This window comes from Crocodylus siamensis, chromosome 4 (genome assembly GCF_052110815.1).
Source record: "Crocodylus siamensis isolate JL-2025a chromosome 4, ASM5211081v1, whole genome shotgun sequence".
Taxonomy (NCBI): domain Eukaryota; kingdom Metazoa; phylum Chordata; order Crocodylia; family Crocodylidae; genus Crocodylus; species Crocodylus siamensis.
The window spans coordinates 23,968,008-23,988,681 of NC_143398.1; the positions used below are offsets into that span (position 1 = coordinate 23,968,008).

Sequence of the window (20,674 nt, forward strand, 5' to 3'; positions counted from 1 at the left end):
TGCTGTCCTTTCTGGCAGTCTGGGAGGCATACTCCCTTTGCTGCACCCTTTTTGGCTTCACAGTCACTGTCCACTCTCTCGGGGCCTCTCAGCAGTGCCCACTCTCTCTGGGGCTTCTCGCACGGCCCACTCTCTGCGGCTGGGGTCCACACTCTAACGCGGTTCCCCTATGAGGCCTCCTCCATCCCCCTGCAGCCTCGCCCGAACCTCCAGTGTAACAACAACCAAAACACAAGCCCCTTGGCTATAACACAAATCTACGCCTCATGGCTAAAACGTCCTCCGAACCACACGACAGGTGTTCCATCTCTCACCCATGTCACTAGCTGCTCACACATCCAGGCCTTTTCCTTTTCACGCATTCAGGGCTGAGCTCCTTCCTCCTTGTCCGCAGGCTGCCCCCTCTCTGGGCTTTGGCCCGCGATTTATGTCTCCTTAACTCCCTCTGGTTGCCCCTAGCAACCAGCACCTGAGCCACTACTCCAGCTTTCCAAGTAGCAGGCACCTTAGAGCCCTGCTACAGTCCCATATCTCAAAAAGCTTTCAGGAGAACTAGAAAAGATACAAAGAAGAGCAACGAGGATGATCAAGGAACTGGAGGGGTTTCCGTGCAAGAAGAGACTAAATAGGCTAGGACTTTTCAGATTAGAAAAGAAACTCTTCAGGGACAACATTAAAGAGGTTTATAAAACATTAAACAGTACAGAGAAAGTAAACAGGGATTTATCATTTACTAATTCTCCTCACAAGTCCTGAACTGGGGACATAAAATGCCACATGTACCTGAATCCAAGATGATTCTGATTATAAGACAATGCCCCAGTAATAAGGTTCTATACATGGAAAATGTATAAAATTGTTATAATTTTTCATGTATGGAATCTAATTATTGAACGGCCATCTTCATTTTGCCCCTTCCACCAGTGCAATGGAGTGAGCAGTGGCAAGAAGGCAAGTGGTGGGGAAGTCCAGTAGCCTGACACCTGCACTTTGTCCCCTGCTGTCTGTCCACCCCCAACTTGACCCCTCCCAAGCCTGTGCAGCCCCCCCAGAACCTTTTCCCCTCCCTTTCTCCTCCATTTCTGGCCCTAGACATGGAGCACACTGTCACTCCAGCACCCTCCAAGCAACACAGCAGTGGCTGCCGCAGCAGCAGCTCTGACCCTGGTGCTGGGCTGGAGTCAGAGCTGGAGCTGTTACCACTGCTGCTGCTCTAACATGGCCAGGTGCAGGCTTGAGCAACCATGTGCTCCAGGCCCCAGGCTGGAGCTAGAGCTAGAGCTACAACAGAGGGCAAGCAGTGGTGGGAGCAGGGGCTGAGACTCTGACTTGGAGTTGGGGCTACCTCATCTTGGATTCAAATGACTATGGCATGATGTTGTTCCTTTTACACACAGTGTGTAATTAAGTTGTAGAATTCATTGCCACAAAAGGTTGTAAAGGCTAGCAGCCTAGCCTAGCTCAGAATTGTTGGAGGAAAGGTCCATCAGTAAATAGTGAATATGGTGGAGACAGGGGTGCAGACTCTGAATCAGAACTACCTACATTTTTTAATGCTAGAAGCTATACGGAACAGGACATGGAGAATTTTAGACATGTGCTGTTCGCCCTACCCCTCAGCATCCACCCTGAGCCACTGAGAGACAGAACACTAGGCTAAATGGACCTATAGTCTGACCCAGGAAATGGCATTTTATATGTTATGTTCTTATGCTTGGTACCCATTTTAATGTTTATGCAAGCTTGGCTAATAACTCCAACAGAAAATTTCCAACTTAAAATCCACACTGAATGTCATTACAATTTCAATAAAAATGAATTTTATTTTTACAACTTCCATGACTCAGACCGACAAAAATTGAATGCTTTTCCAGAACTGCTGGTCTAGTTGGATTTTGAGATGCAGCTAATTTGTGAATTTTGCCTTAACACCTGATTAAGTGCTAATTATTCTCCAGTGATACGTGTGACAGGAACTGGAATTTTTTCATGCTTTAGCAAGCCTTGACAAAATATTTAACCCAACTGATTTTAAAAAGCCGTCAAGTTTAATACATGATCCCTCCCAAAAGACCTTATAAATTCAGGTCCTGCTCTGTATTTTAAGCAACGTGTAACGTGTAAGCAAGTGCAGAAACTGCAGGACTGGTGCAAATTGTCAGAGACGATTCAATGAAGGGAACAAGCACATGAGTGAGAAGGGGCTGGGAGGTGAAAGAAATGGGTTTTTTTGCATATATAAATAAATAAAATTATTTTTGACATATTTCTTGTTGGCTTTCCCATCTCCTCAGGATCTGAAGGTAACCAGGAGAAAATTTGGCAATTATAGCACTAAAATCATTACTTTTTTACACAACAATTTTTTTCAAAGGAATCTCTCTTGTCCAGCAGCAGAAGTGAAGTCAGCTATGTCAGTAACTGTAAGTTATCACAAATAATTCTCTTTTCTTCCAAAAAAACTGTAAAAGGAGAGTGGCCAGTATGGAACTCCTTCAGCATTCATTATGGGGACATCCAACCACCAGAAAAATGAGTGCCTTACTCAAGTTCAGTTACATAACCAGTATGTTACTACTAAGGGCTCCAATTACAGACAATTATTTACAGGTTTTCTTTTAAAACAGGAAAAGAAATAGCCTTATAGCAGGGGTGTCAAAGAGAGCCCATGGACTGGATCTAGCCCTTGCAGCCCTATCAACCAACCCCCCCGTGCTGCCTGCAGGTCTCAGAGTTGATCCAGAGGCAACATGCGGGATGCACTAGATCAGGGATGGGCAAAATACAGCCCGCAGGCCTTCCCTCTGGCCTGCAGAGCCCCTTCAAAACCCACATAATGGTGGCTGTCTCTCTAAAAGCCCCTGGCTGCAGCACCTCAGGCTGTTTCCTTGGGTTCAGGTTGCGAGGCAACCAACCCTGACCTCAGCCTGCCCCAGCTGGTCTCTCCCCGCCCCAGAGCAGGCCATGTTTGCAGCTTGAGAGGGGCGGGGGGGCTGGCGCCAATGAAGGGAAACAGTGTCTGGGCCACCTTCTGCTTTGCTGCATGGGACTGGAAAGGGCCCTGCCCTGCAGGTAAGTCCAGGAAAGCGGCTGCTGGGCAGGCTTTCCCCATGCCATGCCGCTCGGGCCGTGCAGGGTCGGGCTGGGCTGGCACTGGCACAGTCAGCACCAGGGAGGAGAGGTGGAGGCGAAGCCGTGTGCCGCTCGGGACAGGACGAGCCCAGCCGGAGCAGCAGGGGCTCAGATGCATTTTTCCCCCTACCTGCGCCGGTCAGTCCCAAGCAGTACACAGCTCCACTGCTGCTTTTGCTGGCTGGTGCAGACCCGGGTGGGCTCTTCCCGTCTCCAGCAGCACGTGGGAAGCTGGCTTCAGCCACAAGCTGCTCTGGATGGGGACTTCCAGTGGCAAAGGTCAGGAGGCAAGAAATCCGGTCCCAAGATGGCAAAAGGGGGTGGGGCAACTGAAGGGGGGGGACTACCCATGCAGTCCTTGACAGCTCGCCAAAACTCATCAAGCGGCCCTCCACCCAAAATAATTGCCCACCCCTGCACTAGGTGGTCCTACGCACCTCACAAGCTGCCCCTCCAGCTCACGTCTGGGAGTGGTGGAGCAGCCACCATGTACAGCACTCAGCAGTTACTCTTGGGCTCTGGGACCATGTCACATGCAGGACCCCCTGAAGCACACATCCTGGAATGGGGGAGCAGCCATATATACAAACACAGCCCTGGAGTGGCCAGAGCAAAGCTGCACTGCATGTAGTGCCCACTCCAGCTGTTCCAGGGCATGAGCTGTATCTGGTATGTGGGGCCAGTCTGCAAGTCTGATCCCACCTGCAGATCAATCCCATGCCACTCATCTGGCCTGTGGTGCTAGATGAGTTTAACACTCCTCCCTTAAATAACAGGTAGCTCATATCTAGATATATGGCTAATTCTTAATGTCCCCAATTTTCCCTTCTTTGGCTCCTGTGATTATATTTTTACAGGGCTCTAAAAAAATTCTTTAAACTAATAAACTGTATGAAAGGCATAAACACCCAATCAGTGGATCATGATTTCAATCCCTTCCTCTCTTCCTTTGTGCGATAGTGGTACCATATAATAATTATGCATGTCTTAAATTCCTATTAAATGTTAATGATGACTAATTGGGAATCATCATTGCTTGTGAACCAAAAACACACTTTGGATCAAATTGACTATTTACATACAAAACAGATTTGGAAATAAATATTCAAAAGAACTTTGAACTGGATGATGCAATAGGCTTGAGTCCAATATAAAGCAGTAAATAAAAAAATATAGGAGTTACCTTAAGGAAGAATCTTTTATCTGTCCGAGAAGGGTTGTAGGAAGCAAGGTAAGCAGCTATTAGTAGGAATTTGGAGTAATAAGGAAGTTCTACATGAGTATGTGCAGAAAGTCCTACAAACAAAACAAACAGGTTAAGAGTCACTGAAGAACCATTCTAAACCTGATGAGCCTGAGTTTAAACCATTTTGCTTCATTCTTGTTCTCAGGCATATTTACCTGGTCACGTTCCTCTTCTCTGCACGCTCCAATCCCTTAGAACAGCAGAGTTGGAATATTTACAAAAATCCTACTGCTGGGGGCACACTTTGAAGAGGCGCCCATTCATTAAGACCAGCCCTCTGAGTTTGTTCGTCAACTGTTTCCATGAGAAGGGAGAGTTCATCAGTGATCTAGAGTCCACTGTGCTGGGATCTTCATTTGCTGAACTGGTTTACGTCAAATCTCACATTTTAAAACTTTATCTTTTCTAAACCAAAGTAGTTTGGTAAGCTGGCAAGGACAAATAAGGTAAAACTGCCTTTAAATACATTTGCAATGCTGACGCCTTTGCAACTGAGATTTGACCTTTATGCTGTTCTACATTTGGTCAGGGACCAGCTCAACAATGAGCTATTCTAAACTGGAGAGCCAAAGAGCGCCTGTAAACACAAAGCAAGGCCCATGACATGATGAGTGTTTCTTAGTTGCAGCTCTGCATCTAGCTGTCATTCTTATATTTAATTTATAACTGAAGGTAAGGGTTTCCAAAGCTCTTTCAGCATGATTAATTTTCTCTCATCTGCTACACATTCAACTTTAATATTTAATCTTCACATATATGCATCAGGGTAATCAAGACTAGGGTTTTCCCTCCTCCCCACACCCCCATCCATTCACTTTCCTGTTTTTTCTTTCAGATATTTGTCCAGCCATTCCACTGCTGCTTTATTTAAAATGCATGTGATTAGCACCATTAAGATAGCCTACTTTCTCAGCTGTCTGAGCAGAACTGTCTGAGGAGTTTCCCAAAGGGTCTGTTTTGTGATTTCTGTTTTGTGTTTCCATCTAGGTTGTTCTTTGCCCTATGATATGTATATCTTGTGGGATCTGTACAGCACTAAGCATGCCTGTCAATGCTCAAATCCTGATAAAACAGTAAATATCAAAAAATGAAACATTAAAAAAAATTAAAACAAAACTCAGAGCCCTCACTATAATAAAGAGAATCATCAAATTGCAACTGACAATTTCCTTCTAGGTAGTCATGAAAGAGCAGCACATTTTCAGCTTTCACTTGCAGCCAAGTAGCTGTTTTATTTGTACTGAATTTTAATTACAAAATGCAATCCAAGATGAAAGAAATTCCTGCTTGTACATGATTTAGTTTAATCTGGAAATGCCTGTGTTTCTACTCCATCTTTCCAACCTGCTGAGATTAGCATTATGCACTAAACTGCTTGCTTAATTATATCTGCAGTACAGTTTATTACAATTAATTACTTTTTAAGCATAATGCTAGCATCAGACATGCTATTTACCAACAAAACCACTTTCCCTACCGTACAAGTTTAAAAGATCTTGAAAAACATGTTTTGGAAAAAAACTCTCTTTTATTAGGCCCATAGCAGACATCATTTTCATTGTGCGATGGGTAACGAGAATTTTTTTTTTGCAATGGAAGCATTACATGAAATGCATGGCTTGATGTTCAAAAGGCTTGCTCAGCGTCTGGAGGCAAAAAAGTGGAATGTGAGCTAGCACTGCTGGTACTTGCCAGCTAGAAGAGCTGCAGACCCACTTTCCAGGAGTGGTGAGGCGGTGCAGTTGCCTACCATACCCCATTGGCTGCACAGTGCATGTACAGTGAGCTCTCTGAGCTCGCCAGCTTGTCAGCAGAGCCCTGGAACCCAGGGGGTGAACGAGGATGATGCTGCCCCCATCCTAGGCACAAAAACGCGGTCACCTGAGGTCACCTGTGCAAGTCTGGGGTGGAGGGACAGGACATCACAGCATGACCTGTCTTTTTCAAAAGGAAAACCTTTGAAAAATTATTAAGGAACACATTTGTGGGCATCCAGCAGGAAAAATAATGCTGAAGGGCAACCAGCATAGATTCATAGCACGTAGATCCTGCTTGACTAGCCTTGTTTCTTTTTACAACCAGGTCACAAATTCAGGAGTCAAGATAGATGTCATTTACTTGGATTTTAAAAAGGCCTTCAATACAGTATCTCATCCCATTCTTATAAATAACCTAAGTGGCTGTGATGTAGATGATTACACAGTCAAGTGAGTGGAGAACTGGCTTATGGGACGCACCCAGAGAGTGGTGGCAGATAGGTCAGTATCGACCTGGAAAGATGTGGGCAGTGGGGTCCCCCGAGGTTCAGTGCCATTCAATATCTTCATCAGTGACTTGGAGGAGGGTGTGAAGAGCACTCTGTACAAATTTGTGGATGACATAATATTATATGGCAAAGTAAGCACATGGGTGCAAAGGAAATTGATTCAGGCAGATTTGGACAGGTTGGAAAAGTGGGCAGAACAGAATAGGATGCAGTTTACCAGTAGTTAGTGTGAAGTGCTGCACCTAGGGAGAAAGAATCACCAACACACACAAAGATTGGGAGATGACCTTCTAAATAGCACAGTGGCAGAAAGGGATCTCAGAATCATAGCAGACTCCAAGACGAACATGAGCCATCAATGTGACGAAGTGATTAGTAAAGCTAACCATACTCTATCATAGTTTCATAGTTTCATAGTAGCTAGAGTCGGAAGGGACCTAGGTAGATCATCTAGTCCGACCCCCTGCCTTAGCAGGAAAGAGCACCGGGGTCAGATGACCCCGGCAAGGTGCTCATCTAACTTCCTTTTAAAAATCCCCAGGCTAGGAGCCTGCACCACTTCCCCTGGAAGCTGGTTCCAGGCCCTAGCCACCCTGACTGTGAAGTAGCGCCTCCTAATATCTAATCTAAACTTACCCTCCGCCAGTTTGTGACCGTTATTCCTGGTCACTCCTGGCAGCGCACGGGGGAACAGGGACTCCCCCAATACCTGCTGATCCCCCCTGACCAGTTTGTAGCAGGCCACAAGGTCCCCCCTTAACCTTCTCTTGTGGAGGCTAAACAGGTTCAGGTCCCGTAGCCTATCCTCATAGGGCCTGCCCTGCTGACCCCTGATCATACGAGTGGCCCTCCTCTGAACTCTTTCCATATTGTCCACGTCCCTCTTGAAGTGTGGCGCCCAGAACTGGACGCAGTACTCCAGCTGCGGCCTGACCAGTGCCGCATAGAGGGGGAGGATCACCTCCCTGGACCTGCTCGAGATGCATCTGTGGATGCATGACAGGGTACGATTGGCCTTCTTGACTGCCTCCCCACACTGCCGGCCCATGTTCATCGTGGAGTCAATGACGACTCCAAGATCCTTTTCCGTCTCCGTGCTGGCAAGAGGGGAGTTCCCCAACCTGTAAGTGTGGTGCCGGTTCTTCCTCCCCATGTGCAACACCTTGCACTTATCAGTGTTAAACCCCATCCTATTCTCATCCGCCCACCGTTGCAACCTGTCAAGGTCAGCTTGTAGCCTATCGCACCCTTCTAGTGCACCCACATCCCCCCACATCTTAGTGTCATCAGCAAACTTGAACAGGGTGCTTTCTACCCCCTCATCCAAGTCACTGATGAAGATGTTGAACAGTGCAGGCCCGAGGACCGAGCCCTGCGGAACCCCACTGCCCACATCCTTCCAGGTCGAGAAGAACCCATCCACCACCACCCTCTGGGTGCGGCCCTCCAACCAGTTGGCGACCCATTTGACCGTGTGGGCATTGACACCACAGTCTCCCAGCTTTTTGATGAGGACAGGGTGAGAGACAGTGTCGAAAGCCTTCCGGAAGTCCAAAAAGACTACATCCACAGCAACCCCTGCGTCTAATGATTTGGTGACCTGATCGTAAAAGGCCACCAGGTTGGTCTGACAAGACCTGCCACTGATAAACCCATGTTGGTTGCCCCTGAGCATGCATTCCCCCGCAAGGCCCTCCTGGATGTGTGCCAGGATAATTTTTTCAAAGAGCTTACCCGGGATTGAGGTCAGACTAACTGGCCTGTAATTTCCCGGGTCCTCTTTTTTTCCCTTTTTGAAGATAGGGACCACATTGGCCCTCTTCCAGTCCTCCGGCACCTCGCCAGAGCACCACGAGTGCTCATAGAGCCGTGCCAGGGGTCCCGCAATGACCTCAGCCAGTTCCTGTAGAACCCTAGGGTGAAGATCGTCCGGACCAGCGGACTTGAACACGTCCAGCCTCTCCAGAAGTACCCTAACTAACTCCTCGCTAACCCTTGGCCCAGGCGTGTCTCTCTCGGGGCCCGAGGGGGGCCCAGCAGGGAGGTGGCTGAACTGGTCCCTACTTAGGAAGACAGAGGCAAAGAAATCGTTAAATATGTTAGCTTTGTCATCTGGCGTGATGACTAAGTTGCCCATCGTGTCCTATCATGTATAGCAGGTGCATCACAAGCAGATCTAAGAAGGTGATACTTCCCCTCTATGCAACATTGGTAAGGTTGGAGCTGGAGTACTGCGTCCAGTTTTGGGCGCCGCACTTCAAGAAGGAAGTGGATAACCTTGAGAGGGTTCAGAGCAGGGCTACTTGTATGGTTAGGGGTCTGCAGGTAAGAACCTACGAGGACAGGTTGAGGGATCTGGATCTCTTCAGCCTCCACAAGAGAAGGCTTAGAGATGATTTTGTGGCCATCTACAAATTCATTGGGGGGCGGGGAAAACACAGCAAGGAATAGGATATACTCTGGTTACCAGTGTACCCCTTGGGGTAACTAGAAACAATGGCCACAAACTGACAGACAGCAGATTTAGGTTAGACATCAGGAAGAGCTTCTTTACAGTGAGGGTTACCAGAATCTGGAATAGGCTTCCAAGGAAGGCGATGCTCTCCCCTACCCTGGAGGTCTTTAAGAGGAGACTGGACAAGCACCTGGATGGGGTCACCAGCACTCTTTCCAGCCTAGGGCACGGGGGCAGACTCAATGCTCTACTGCAGTCCCTTCCGACCCTAAGAATCTATGAAATCTAGTATCCCCATCTACTAGGTTCTGCCAGTCAGCACACCCTGGGATGCTAAAGGACCTGGTCATTTCCTATCACTGTGTACATAACATTACCAACTGTTCAAATTAAAGCAGGATACAAACAAGCCACATGTTCAGCATTTAAAGAGTAATACCTTTGAGGATGGTTTATCGATTTTGTGCCTGGTTTGCTGTTTTTATCATGTGATAAACTGCTTGAAAATTTAGCATGTAACATTTTATTGTGAAATTAACATGTTCATTACATCATAAAATAATAAATGTAATGTCTGCCACAACCTTAGGTTATGAGGAGTAAATGTACTAGTCAGCTACAAGAAATTCTAGGTTCTGGAATAATCCTATGACTAATTCCCTTGGACAGATATTTGTTTTAAAAAACAAAGGTATGGCATGCACTCCAATCACATGCAGACTATCATAATGGACAACTTCAATAGATATATTTATCTTATTATTTAAAGGAAATTCTTACTGTGATGGTGACTAGGGGAAAAGATGGTTCCAAAATTTTAAAATGGGCAACAGTCACTGCTAAATGACAGAGAGCCATTTCAAAGAACATAAGGACTCAAAGGGGCTTCCCAGACCATTGAGTCCAGTGCCCAAAATAATTAAGCAATCCTGCCTAAATTATAACTGCAGGGTAACCAGTAAATTAAGATTTGCCTTAAAGTTTTCAGTAAGAGCCAAAAACACAAAGCTCTAGATATAGGAAGTTCTAGATATAGGAATCAAACTGTGACTTCTGTGGTTCAGGTGCCTCCCTTATTCACAAACTGGCCAGGGACTCTGTTTTGTTGAGGAATGCACTGTCAGGCTGTTGCCAGGGACAACATACTTCCCCATCATACCCAGGCAGTTCAGCTGGTTGGCATCAAGTATCAGCTAGAGATCAGTCTGCTCCCCACTCACCAGCACACGGGAGAAGTGGTTCATATCTCAAGATCCAGGAAAATCTTACGCCATGAAGAAAATACAACCTGAGCCTTAGTTAAATCATGCCATTAAAGTGTTCATACGGTACCAGCAACCAGTTTGTTCTAGACAGCATATTTTACCTTATACTTATTACAGACAGTGACTACATCTGGTTGATACCTTTTACTTGTCCAGGTTCTCCCTCGTCCTGTTGTAGTCTCTCCCACTGTGAGCTGCCAGACAGACAACATAAAAGTACTTTTCAGACCCCAAATCACATTTTTAGTGAAAAGTATGCATTTACTGAGTCTCAATTATTAAAATTAATTATTCTTTGAGAAAAATAAAGCAAATACTTGTAAGTTATGTGGTTCTGCATAATGTTGACTCCAGACTGGTCAGGTTACGTGCAATTTTCTCTATATAGAGAACTGCATCATCTAACTCCGACTGGCAAATAAGTATCCACACCCACATCCATCCACATCCACATCCACCACCCAGGTGATAAAATAGCAAGAACAGTGCTAAATACTACATCACTAAATTAGAAAGCATATATAAACAGCAAAATGCTGCTCATTTCTGAATGAATAATTTTAGAGTGCATAAAGTTTAAATATTCTGCCAGTGGAAATGCAAATATCAATAAGCAAACTGCTGTTTCCCCTTTGTCTAGCTCTAACATTATTCCAAAATATCTCCCTCTTCAAAACTCTGCAACTTAAGAAGCGATAATGACCAATAAATGCAATGTATTGTTTCTACCTGTTGATAAAATTTTGAATGAAAAAACCCTAGTAGCTTTAACAGAGTTGATTTTAAGTACTTTATGAAAGTTCACTCAATTAAAATGCAATATCTAATAGACTGTTTACCCAAAATCAGAAAAACAAGACTGCAATGATCTCAAAAGGTCATTTAGTTGAACCTTCTGCTCAATGCAGTAACATGCCTATCTAACGTATCCTAAATCTTTGTACTTAGAAATCTCCAATGATATAGATTTCATAACCTCATAATAGGGTTCATAACTTTTGATCCATATATTATAACAGAGGTTTAACAACAGCTGAGATATTAGTCAGATAAAATTAATAGTTAATTAGCTACATTACAAGGCAGTGAATTGTTTATCCAGTGTATTTTACTAGCACAGAAGTACTCCTGGATCATCTTTTTTTACATAGTAAATTGAATAGTAAACCAGGTTCTGTTTTTATAATTAATTTGCAGTGATACAAAGGAAGATTCACAGTAATTACAATATTGTCACCTAAGAAAATATCATGTTTGTTTGAATTTTCCTGACAATTAATTTACAGATATACAGAAAGAAAAGCCTAAAGCTAAAACCCACAAATTTCAAATCTTATAGTAAATTAAAATGATAAAACTTGAAATAGTAGCTTAAGTGTCTGAAGTGCAACTGAAATCCTACTAGCTTCAAGCATCAAGGACAACAAAAAGTCCTTTTTCAGATATGTGGGGAGCCAGAGGAAAAGCAAGGGCAATCTTGGACCCCTGCTGAACCAGATGGGGCAACTGACAACTGACGCCCAGGAAAAAAACAGCCTATTAAATAGGTACTTTGCGTCAGTCTTTCATCAGTCCCATGGGACGCCCATGCCCGCTACGGGACAGGGAGGTCTGGGTGAGGGAGAGCCCCTGCCCTCCATTAATGCTGACCTCGTGAAGGAACACCTTGAGAAGCTGGATACCTTCAAGTCAGCCGGCCCTGACAGTCTGCACTCAGGGTACTCAAGGAGCTGGTGAGCGTCATAGCCCAGCCCCTGGCACAGATCTTTGAAAACTCCTGGCGCTCTGGTGTAGTGCCCGAAGACTGGAAGAAGGCCAATGTGGTGCCGATCTTCAAGAAAGGGAGGAGAGTGGATCCGGGTAACTACAGGCCCATTAGCCTGACTTCTATCCTGGGGAAGATCCTAGAAAAGTTTATTAAGGAGGCCATCCTTGAGGGACTGGCCCAGGCTAACATTCTAAGGGATAGCCAGCACGGGTTTGTTGCGGGTAGGTCTTGTTTGACCAATCTCATTTCCTTCTATGACCAGGTGACCTATCACCTGGACGAGGGAGAAGAGATTGATGTCATATATCTTGACTTCAGAAAAGCCTTTGATCTGGTATCCCACGATCACCTCTTGGCCAAACTGGCGAGTTGTGGCCTTGGCTCCACCACGATCCGCTGGCTGGGAAATTGGCTCCGTGGTCAGACCCAGAGGGTTGTAATCGATGGCAGTCACTCATCGTGGTGCCCTGTGACCAGTGGGGTCCCTCAAGGCTCTGTCCTGGGACCCATACTGTTCAACATCTCCATTAATGATGTGGACACTGGAGTCAGGAGTGGACTGGACAAGTTCGCCGATGACACCAAACTTTGGGGCAAAGCATCCACGCCAGAAGATAGGCGGGTGATCCAGGCTGACCTGGACAAGCTCAGCAAATGGGCAGACGAGAGAGAACCTCATGGTGTTTACCATCGAAAAAATGCAAGGTTCTCCACCTTGGGAGAAAAAACCTGCAGCATCCTTATAGGCTCAGCAGTGCTACGTTGGATAGCACTACAGAAGAAAGAGACTTGGGGGCCGTCATTGACCACAAGATGAACATGAGCCTGCAATGCGATGCTGCAGCTAGTAAAGCGACCAAAACGCTGGCTTGCATCCATAGATGCTTCTTGAGCAAATCCCGGGACGTCATTCTCCCCTTGTACTCAGCCTTGGTGAGGGCGAAGCTGGAGTACTGCGTCCAGTTTTGGGCTCCACAATTCAAAAAGGATGTGGAGAAGCTTGAAAGAGTCCAGAGGAGAGCCACGTACATGATCAGAGGTCAGGAAAACAGATCTTACGATGACAGGCTGAGAGCCATGGGACTCTTTAGCCTGGAAAAGCATAGGCTCAGGGGTGATCTGATGGCCACCTATAAGTTTATCAGGGGTGACCATCAGGATCTGGGGGAACGTTTGTTCACCAGAGTGCCCCAAGGGATGACGAGGTCGAACGGTCACAAACTCCTGCAAGACCGTTTCAGGCTGGACATAAGGAAGAATTTCTTTACTGTCCGAGCCCCCAAGGTCTGGAACAGTCTGCCATCGGAGATGGTTCAAGCACCTACATTGAACACCTTCAAGAGTAAATTGGATGCTTATCTTGCTGGGATCCTATGACCCCAGCTGACTTCCTGCCCTTTGGGCCGGGGGCTGGACTCGATGATCTCCCGAGGTCCCTTCCAGCCCTGATGTCTATGAAATCTATGAAGTAATTGCCGTGTGTTTATTTGTTTGTATCAGTATTATGGTAACAGCATAACTAGAATGGACAACTGCAAGTTTTAAAAAGTTAGAAAGATCCTGACTAGCTACATCACAAAAATCAACAACTGGTATAAATAATTTTTGTAGCAAATAAAAAGTGCCCCATTTTCCAGGCTGCCTTCTTCATATGTAACAAAATAATTTCCCCTTTAAAAAAGGAGGAAATATTTTTGCAAGGCATTTAGCAAAGTTCTATATTTCATGCCTAGCTTTGGTTGCCGGATTAACAGTTGCTGGTAGCAGCTATCCTTCAGTTTGAGGATGGTCTCTACCACAGCTCATTGATGGGACTTGAGGTGACCCAACAGTGCAAATCCTTGAGCCACAGCTCCATCCACAGAAGTTGCAGGTCTTCCTGCAGGGGATAGCAGGCTGCAGGTTGGGCTCGCTTTCCCTTTCCTTCCTTCACTTTCTCTTTCACTTCAAAGGCAAGACCCTTTACCTTGAAATGGACTGCTGCTTGGTTGAGGTTGTGGTATAACTGGAGTCAGTTGACAGCCAGCTCCTCCCAGCTCTTGATGTCTGTATTTGTTTACCTGAGGTATGCCTTCAATGTGTCTGCAGCTTCCTATGGTTGTGGCAAAACCGCTACCATGATCTTGGGCCTGTTTCCCCTTCCAGAAGTTGTAGCCTTCACCCACTTCCTTCAGCTGACCCTCATCCAGTCAATCTGTCTTACTCAGACCTGCAATGTCAATATTGTATCTCACTAGCTCCCTAGAAACAATGGCAGTTCTTCTTTCTGGTCATTTGTTGTCTTGGTTATTCATAAAGGCGTGAACATTCTACGTTGTGAAAATCATTATTTTCTTATGATGTTTGCGAATGCAGAGAATGATACCACTGGATGCGATTATCCATCCAGGAGCAGATAAGAAAACCTAGGTTTAGGGTACCTTTTCTAGCCCCTTCCCCACGTGGGACAAACAGAGGGTATCAAGAATAGGACTGCTTAGTCGCAGTAGCAACTGCCAAATTGCACCCATCTCAAGGTGCAAGACTATCTTTAGGCTGCCACTGCCATCATGCAGATTTGTTCCTGGAAGCTGCTGCATTCACTAGTCCTGCCTCCATCACCACTAGTCCATCACCACAGGGCTTTTGGAGGCATGTTAATTCCTGTTGCAGAAACCTGCGTGCAACTTTGTTTAATCTGAGGAAGCTGATCTGTGGGAACACCGACCACAAGATTTTGACAAGTAGAGATCTGGGCCCAGTGGAAAGGGAGAACCTTAGATGACAGAGGACCTCCATCATGCTGCACCCTTCTTCCTTCTTTACAGCTGCTGAGATCCCAATATCATCTACTATCTTATTCACCGCTAAAGATTAAGACTTGGGCTGTGGTTTATCTGGAACCTCCTGTCAGGCCTGTTCACCACAGGTGACCTTGCCAGGACTATAAGACTCCAGGCGACATAACTCTGATAATCATTATGACACACAAGCCTCTCCGACACTACAAGGTCTCAGGCCATGGAGAGGCCAAAGTATTAGATGGACCAAATGAAGTATAAAAGAGAAGTCATTGAAGCTTTGTCAAGACAGAGTAATATTAAGAAGATGGGAAAAGGAATACTATCAGAGCATACACATTTTATACATTTGTCTGATATGATTCTTACACTCTGCTTTTGAGTAAGGGAAGAATCACAGAAAACGGGGTTTAAACAAATTAGGTACAGTCAATTTTACAAATGCAGAAATGGATTCTACTGTATGTTTTCTAGTATGCCGGCTAACTCATTTTAGTTACTAAAGTAAAAAGGGCTTCCATCCCTTCTGCTCAAAATCTGTTCAGCGCTCATAAATCTCCATACAGGTAGTCTTCTGCCTGACATTTTATCCAAGTTCATTTACAGTACTCCCATTTATACATTCTTATATCAGGTTAATCAATTCTTCCCTTTTCTTCATTATTTCCATCCTTAAAAATACCAGTAAACCATTACTATAGCCTGTTCCCAAATCCAGCTCCAAGTGGGGAATTCTATTTTGAACCTACTAACTGGCAAAGCCAGCTCTATGAGCAAGGCTATAGTTTCCTACTCACCCAGTACTATAGGCAACACAATCTTTGAATGACTATCCTCCACCAAATCATAAGCCATGGGTAAATGTTTAATTTTTAATGCTTTGAAAAGAGAGGGGAAGTTGCTGCTCAGGAGCAGGCATCAGCTGTTAGCATGAAAAAGGGTTAAAAATACGGTGGTTCTGCCATACTTGTACTGCTGGAGGAGCATGCAACTACAACAGTGACATCATAACAACTTATACTAGTATCATTCAACACCCATACTATTGCAACATCTGTCTATACCCAAAGTGTGGCAGTCTTCAACTTGCATCTTTGTTGGTTACTTCTTAAATTTTTTTTCCTTAGCACCTGCTCTTGCAAGGACAAAGTCACTAGTATATCTCACAAACAAAACTTGATCAAAATCATTTTAATAACTAAACTTCATAAAGCCATGACAAAAATCTTAATCCTGTGCATGAAAGAGGATTTTGATCCATGGCCACAAAAAATGAAGATAAAAAGGAACCAGAGGAACAGTTACAGTGGATGTGATTTATAAACCTTGCTGCAGTAAACTGGCATTAGAGACCTTATTTGCTTGTTCCTTAATAGCCTTAAACAATTCTGAGGTTTGAACACATTAACAAGAAGACCTAAGGTGCTCAAACTTTTTCTTCTGCCGGTCAAATGGCCAGTGCCTGGTCCAACCGTGGGGCCAGGTGGTGATTCCAGTCCAGCGTCTGGCCACATGGAGAGAGGTGGGAGGCAGCCTGGCCTTAGCGCACTCCCCGCAAAGAGGGAAGGGGGCCGCAACTGGCCCCACAGGATGGGGGAGTGAAGGACATGACCTGGCCCTGTAAGGGGAAGGGACTTTGACCCAGCCCTGTGGATGAAAAGGGGGCATGACCTAGGCCTATGACCCCCCGACAAGGGAAAGGGGGTGTGTCATGGCCCCCCAGGCAGGAAGAGAGGGAGTGGCCCTGTTCCAGGTCAGGGGAAAACGGGACATGGCTCTGCCCCAACAGGAAAAGGGAATGTAACTTGGCCCCAACCCAGTTCCACAAGAGAAGGGGGCATGGTCTGGCCCCAACCCAGCCCTGCAAGATGAAGGGGGCATGGCCTGGATCCCACCAGGTGTGCAAGGCTTGGGGATTTGACGGGGGGGAGGGTGAATGGCCACTGCTCCCATGCTGACAAATGTCTGGACCCATGCAGAGGCCCATGGGCCTGAAGCGATGGCTCTGTAAGCAGCACTGGCCCACAGGCTGAAGGCTGAGCACCCCTGAAATAGAGAGATCCTACAAAGGCATTTTCAGTTATGCTTGTATATTTTATGATGGACTTCCAAGTTTAAGAGGAATACATATAAATATATCGAAAAGACATGTTCATTTTCTTTACATTAAAATATATGAACAAAGAAGTCAATACAAATGATCAATCAAGTATCCAAAAATGAATATAGTGCATGATAGAAGAGTGCAAATCACAACTAACTCACACAGTAAAAACGCCAAATCCTTGTGTGATCTTAGTTACATCAAGGAGGAACTGCTATCAGAATCTCGCCATGAAAGGCCCTCTCCTTTGCAACGTTCATTCAACGAAGTCTGAAACTAAGCTATTTTTGCTGAACTTTCTCGAATGATGAACGCCCATCTCCACATGAGCACTGGTGGAAGACTGCTCCCACATTTGCTACTGCTGCTTTGACTAGTTAATAATTTTACATGTCTCAGAGTAATTAATCTATTATTAGCTCAATAGTTTCCTTTATGGCACACAACAGTTGTAGTGTTTAATGGCTTAAAAAGCCCCACGTGTTAAAATGAATGGAGATTTTGTCTAGAAGAAAGAAGCACTTCCCACAATACATATTTGACATTTTAAGCAAGCCTCTTCAGAGGCAGCTTGCTAAAAATAAAGATGGGACAATTACCTTGATAATTCCCGGAGATAAACAGTCTGCATTGCTTTCTTCAAATGAGATTCAATATTTTTCCAGAGTCTACGTGTATCACGTTCGTTTGCTGCACCAAGCAAAAAATCAACTCCATTAATGTGAACTCTGAGCAAGTGTTTAACCTACAGAATGGAGGAATTCAACCTTGAATGGCTAAACATTGTCAGAAGTACAAAATAGTTGCTGCAACATCCCAACACTTCAATGCTTATATTACCAAGATGCAGCATCAGCCTCTATTGGCATAAAACCCTAGATTACAATGCAAAGATATTGCAAAATGGTTATTTTGTGATATTCTCTGGCTATTAACAGAATCTTTGTTTTCCCTCCCTCCTAGCCTTGACAGAGAAGACTTATTTCTCCTTCCACTTCATTATTGTGAGACAGGGTGAAAAGAAGAGGAGTAAAACTGTATAAAGAGAGCAGGTTTTACCAGGGAAGGAAGCATGCTTGGCAGCAGTTCCTATTCATCTTCACAAAACACTGATGAAAAGCTAGTCTGTCTGCTTTTGCTTCCAGATGTCACGGTGTGCATAAGACACCAAAAGTGATGCTACTGTGACTAGGAGAATGAATGGAAATTGGTTCAAATGTCCATGCTCCCCAAAAGCCATAAGCTGAGCTCCATTGCTTTATCACTGACCACTAACACTAAAGCAAAATACTTACCTTCTCCCTTGACCACTGGTTCACAGTACTTTGAGAAATTTAGTGCAGCCTACAGGAAGAGGAAAAAATAGGAAAAATGATGAAGTATTTAAAAGGATATATTAGGAATACTCAGTTTGTCACTGCAACTAACATAACTCCTAGCGCTGAAAAATGAATACAAATACACTTCAGCTAATTAAGGTCTTTTGATTCTTTGGAGGTATCACTGGGCTTGCAGTTTCTCCAGGGACAGTCCCTGCTCTTTCAAGAGAAACCACGAGTGTACAGAAGTTCATAATTTTTCTCCCAGAGTAAAAGTAGCCACTCAGGGGAAAAAAATAACTCAGGAACAACCAAGTGAAGTGGCTACCTGGAAAATATCTCTTGGAAGACACAACTTTTGTACAGGCAGCAGACAGAGAACCACCTCCACAGTCCCAGTGTGCTTTGCTTCTTTCCCCCCCTCCCACAGGGGGAGGGAGAGCATGCCTCAATCTTAGCCAAGCAGGGAGCAGAACACCTCCCCCTCCCCCCACCCCCAAGTGCTTCAGGGTGGAAAAGCCCAGCACTGAAGCACTTAGGGGGCATGTTCACTTCACTTGTTCCATGTCTTAATCACACAGCAGGACTTGGGTGCAGGGAAGCATACAAGCATAATACTCCCTGCCCAGCCTCACCTGGGCTCCGACACAACAAAGGGAAGGGGAAAGCCCGGAGAACTCTTCTGTGTATGGCACAGCCCCCACTCCCAACTTCCCTGACCCAGTGGACCCCTGCCTATGTTCACTTAAAAAATAAAAACAAACCCTCTGCCCCCAGCAAAGCTCTCTGGGCTGCATGGTTAGAGACCCCTGCACCACCATGCTAGCACTGCAGGCTCTTTGCTTCTCTGACTTCTGTACAGGTCTGTTTTCTTCTCAGGAAAACAAACCTGGGAAAGGTGTCCTAGATGATGCAAATGTGTATATGCAGCCACTGACATTGCACTGAGAAACATCGTGTGGCTTCTCTGAACACAGACACAAACCAAAGTAATAGGGGCACACCAATATTTTTGGGGCCGATATTGATAGCCAATATTTAAGGAGGCATACTAGCTGATACCAATCGGATTTCCAATACAGCTGCCTCCAGCTGGTTAAGTCTGGAGGGAAGAGCTGTGGAGGGGGGCAGATCAATGCCCCCTGCAGTGACAGAGGGGGTAGGGGCAGAGGCAGGCACTGCCTAGGCGGGTGGGTAGGGTGCGGAGAAGCAGCTCCCGCCACTGCCTGGATCCCAGGAGGGCACGGGGAGGGCATGTACCCCCCAGATCTGTGGGGGGCAGAGCAGGCTGCACAGAGCAATTCTCGGCGGGGGCTGGGCTTGGAGCCAGCATCACTGGCACTGGGAGGATGCTGCATCCACCCCAAATTTCGTTGCTGCCGCTCCGCTCCCAGTGCTGCCACCGCCAGCTGCCCAGCACAGCCCCGGCTCTTCCTGGCCCCTGGATAGAGGCAGGGCATTGAGTGCACTATTTGGGGTGGATGTAGCATTGTCCCAGCACCGCCAGCGCCCACTTTGAGTCCAACCCTGCCAAGAAGAACCCCATGCAGCCCCAGCTGCACCCGCCCCGCCCTACCCCACGCAGATCCATGGGGCACATGCCCCTCACCCCTGTGCCCTCCTGGGGTACAAGCAGCAGAGGGAGCCGCCCCCCCACAATGAGACACGACTCCAGCCTTCCCTCCCCTGCCACACCTGGGCAGCATCTGCCTCTGCCGCCGACTCCTTCCTCACCGAAGGGGGCATTGATCTCTACCCCCCCACTCCTTTCTTCTCCTCGCCCTTTCCACCACACCAGACCTACCAGCTGGAGTCAGCTCTCCATGCTGCTGTCTGTGTTCCTCGCATGGGCATTTAATCGGCCAAATTATTGGCCCCATCAAGCCGATATCCAATACAGCCAATTTTCTTTATATCGGTACTGATCCGATATCGGACCGATGTACCAGTGAACCTCTAAAAGTAATCTAGCATAACATCCAGATACAAGGGCACTGAGATGACATTCGTAAGAACTAGGAAGGAGTCACAACCTAGTCACTATGCTGTAGTGAAAGTTTTTTTCTTTTATCAAAACAACAGCCACATCTATTTGACCAAAAGCTAGATTATTTCTTCCATGCTTTTTCAGTTAACACCTATTTCTGAAGCAGTTTAACATGATCAATAATGGCTCATACAGATTTACATACACACAAGCAGAGAAGAAATAATAAAAATCACAATTTTCAGAAACCCACTTTCCTATTTCTTTTGCCCAAGATTTTTTTTTGGCTGTTTTTTAAGTAGGCACACGTACACAGGTATCTAATATATATGCAGTTTTCTCAATCTGGATA

The 20,674-nt window shown here is 45.7% G+C and overlaps 1 protein-coding gene across 6 annotated transcripts in view; it reads right to left on the bottom strand.

The window, feature by feature from the left end:
- ORC5 (origin recognition complex subunit 5) overlaps window positions 1-20,674 on the bottom strand; it is a 217,354-nt gene that overhangs the window by 163,265 nt on the left and 33,415 nt on the right. For all 6 annotated transcript variants that reach the window (XM_090041980.1, XM_090041982.1, XM_090041981.1 and 3 more), the window contains exons 8-11: window positions 18,312-18,360; window positions 17,616-17,706; window positions 10,506-10,558; window positions 4,316-4,428 (exon numbers count right to left, since the gene is read on the bottom strand). In XM_090041980.1, coding sequence (XP_089898106.1) covers window positions 4,316-4,428; window positions 10,506-10,558; window positions 17,616-17,706; window positions 18,312-18,360 — 306 coding nt within the window. The remainder of the gene's footprint in view (window positions 1-4,315; window positions 4,429-10,505; window positions 10,559-17,615; window positions 17,707-18,311; window positions 18,361-20,674) is intronic.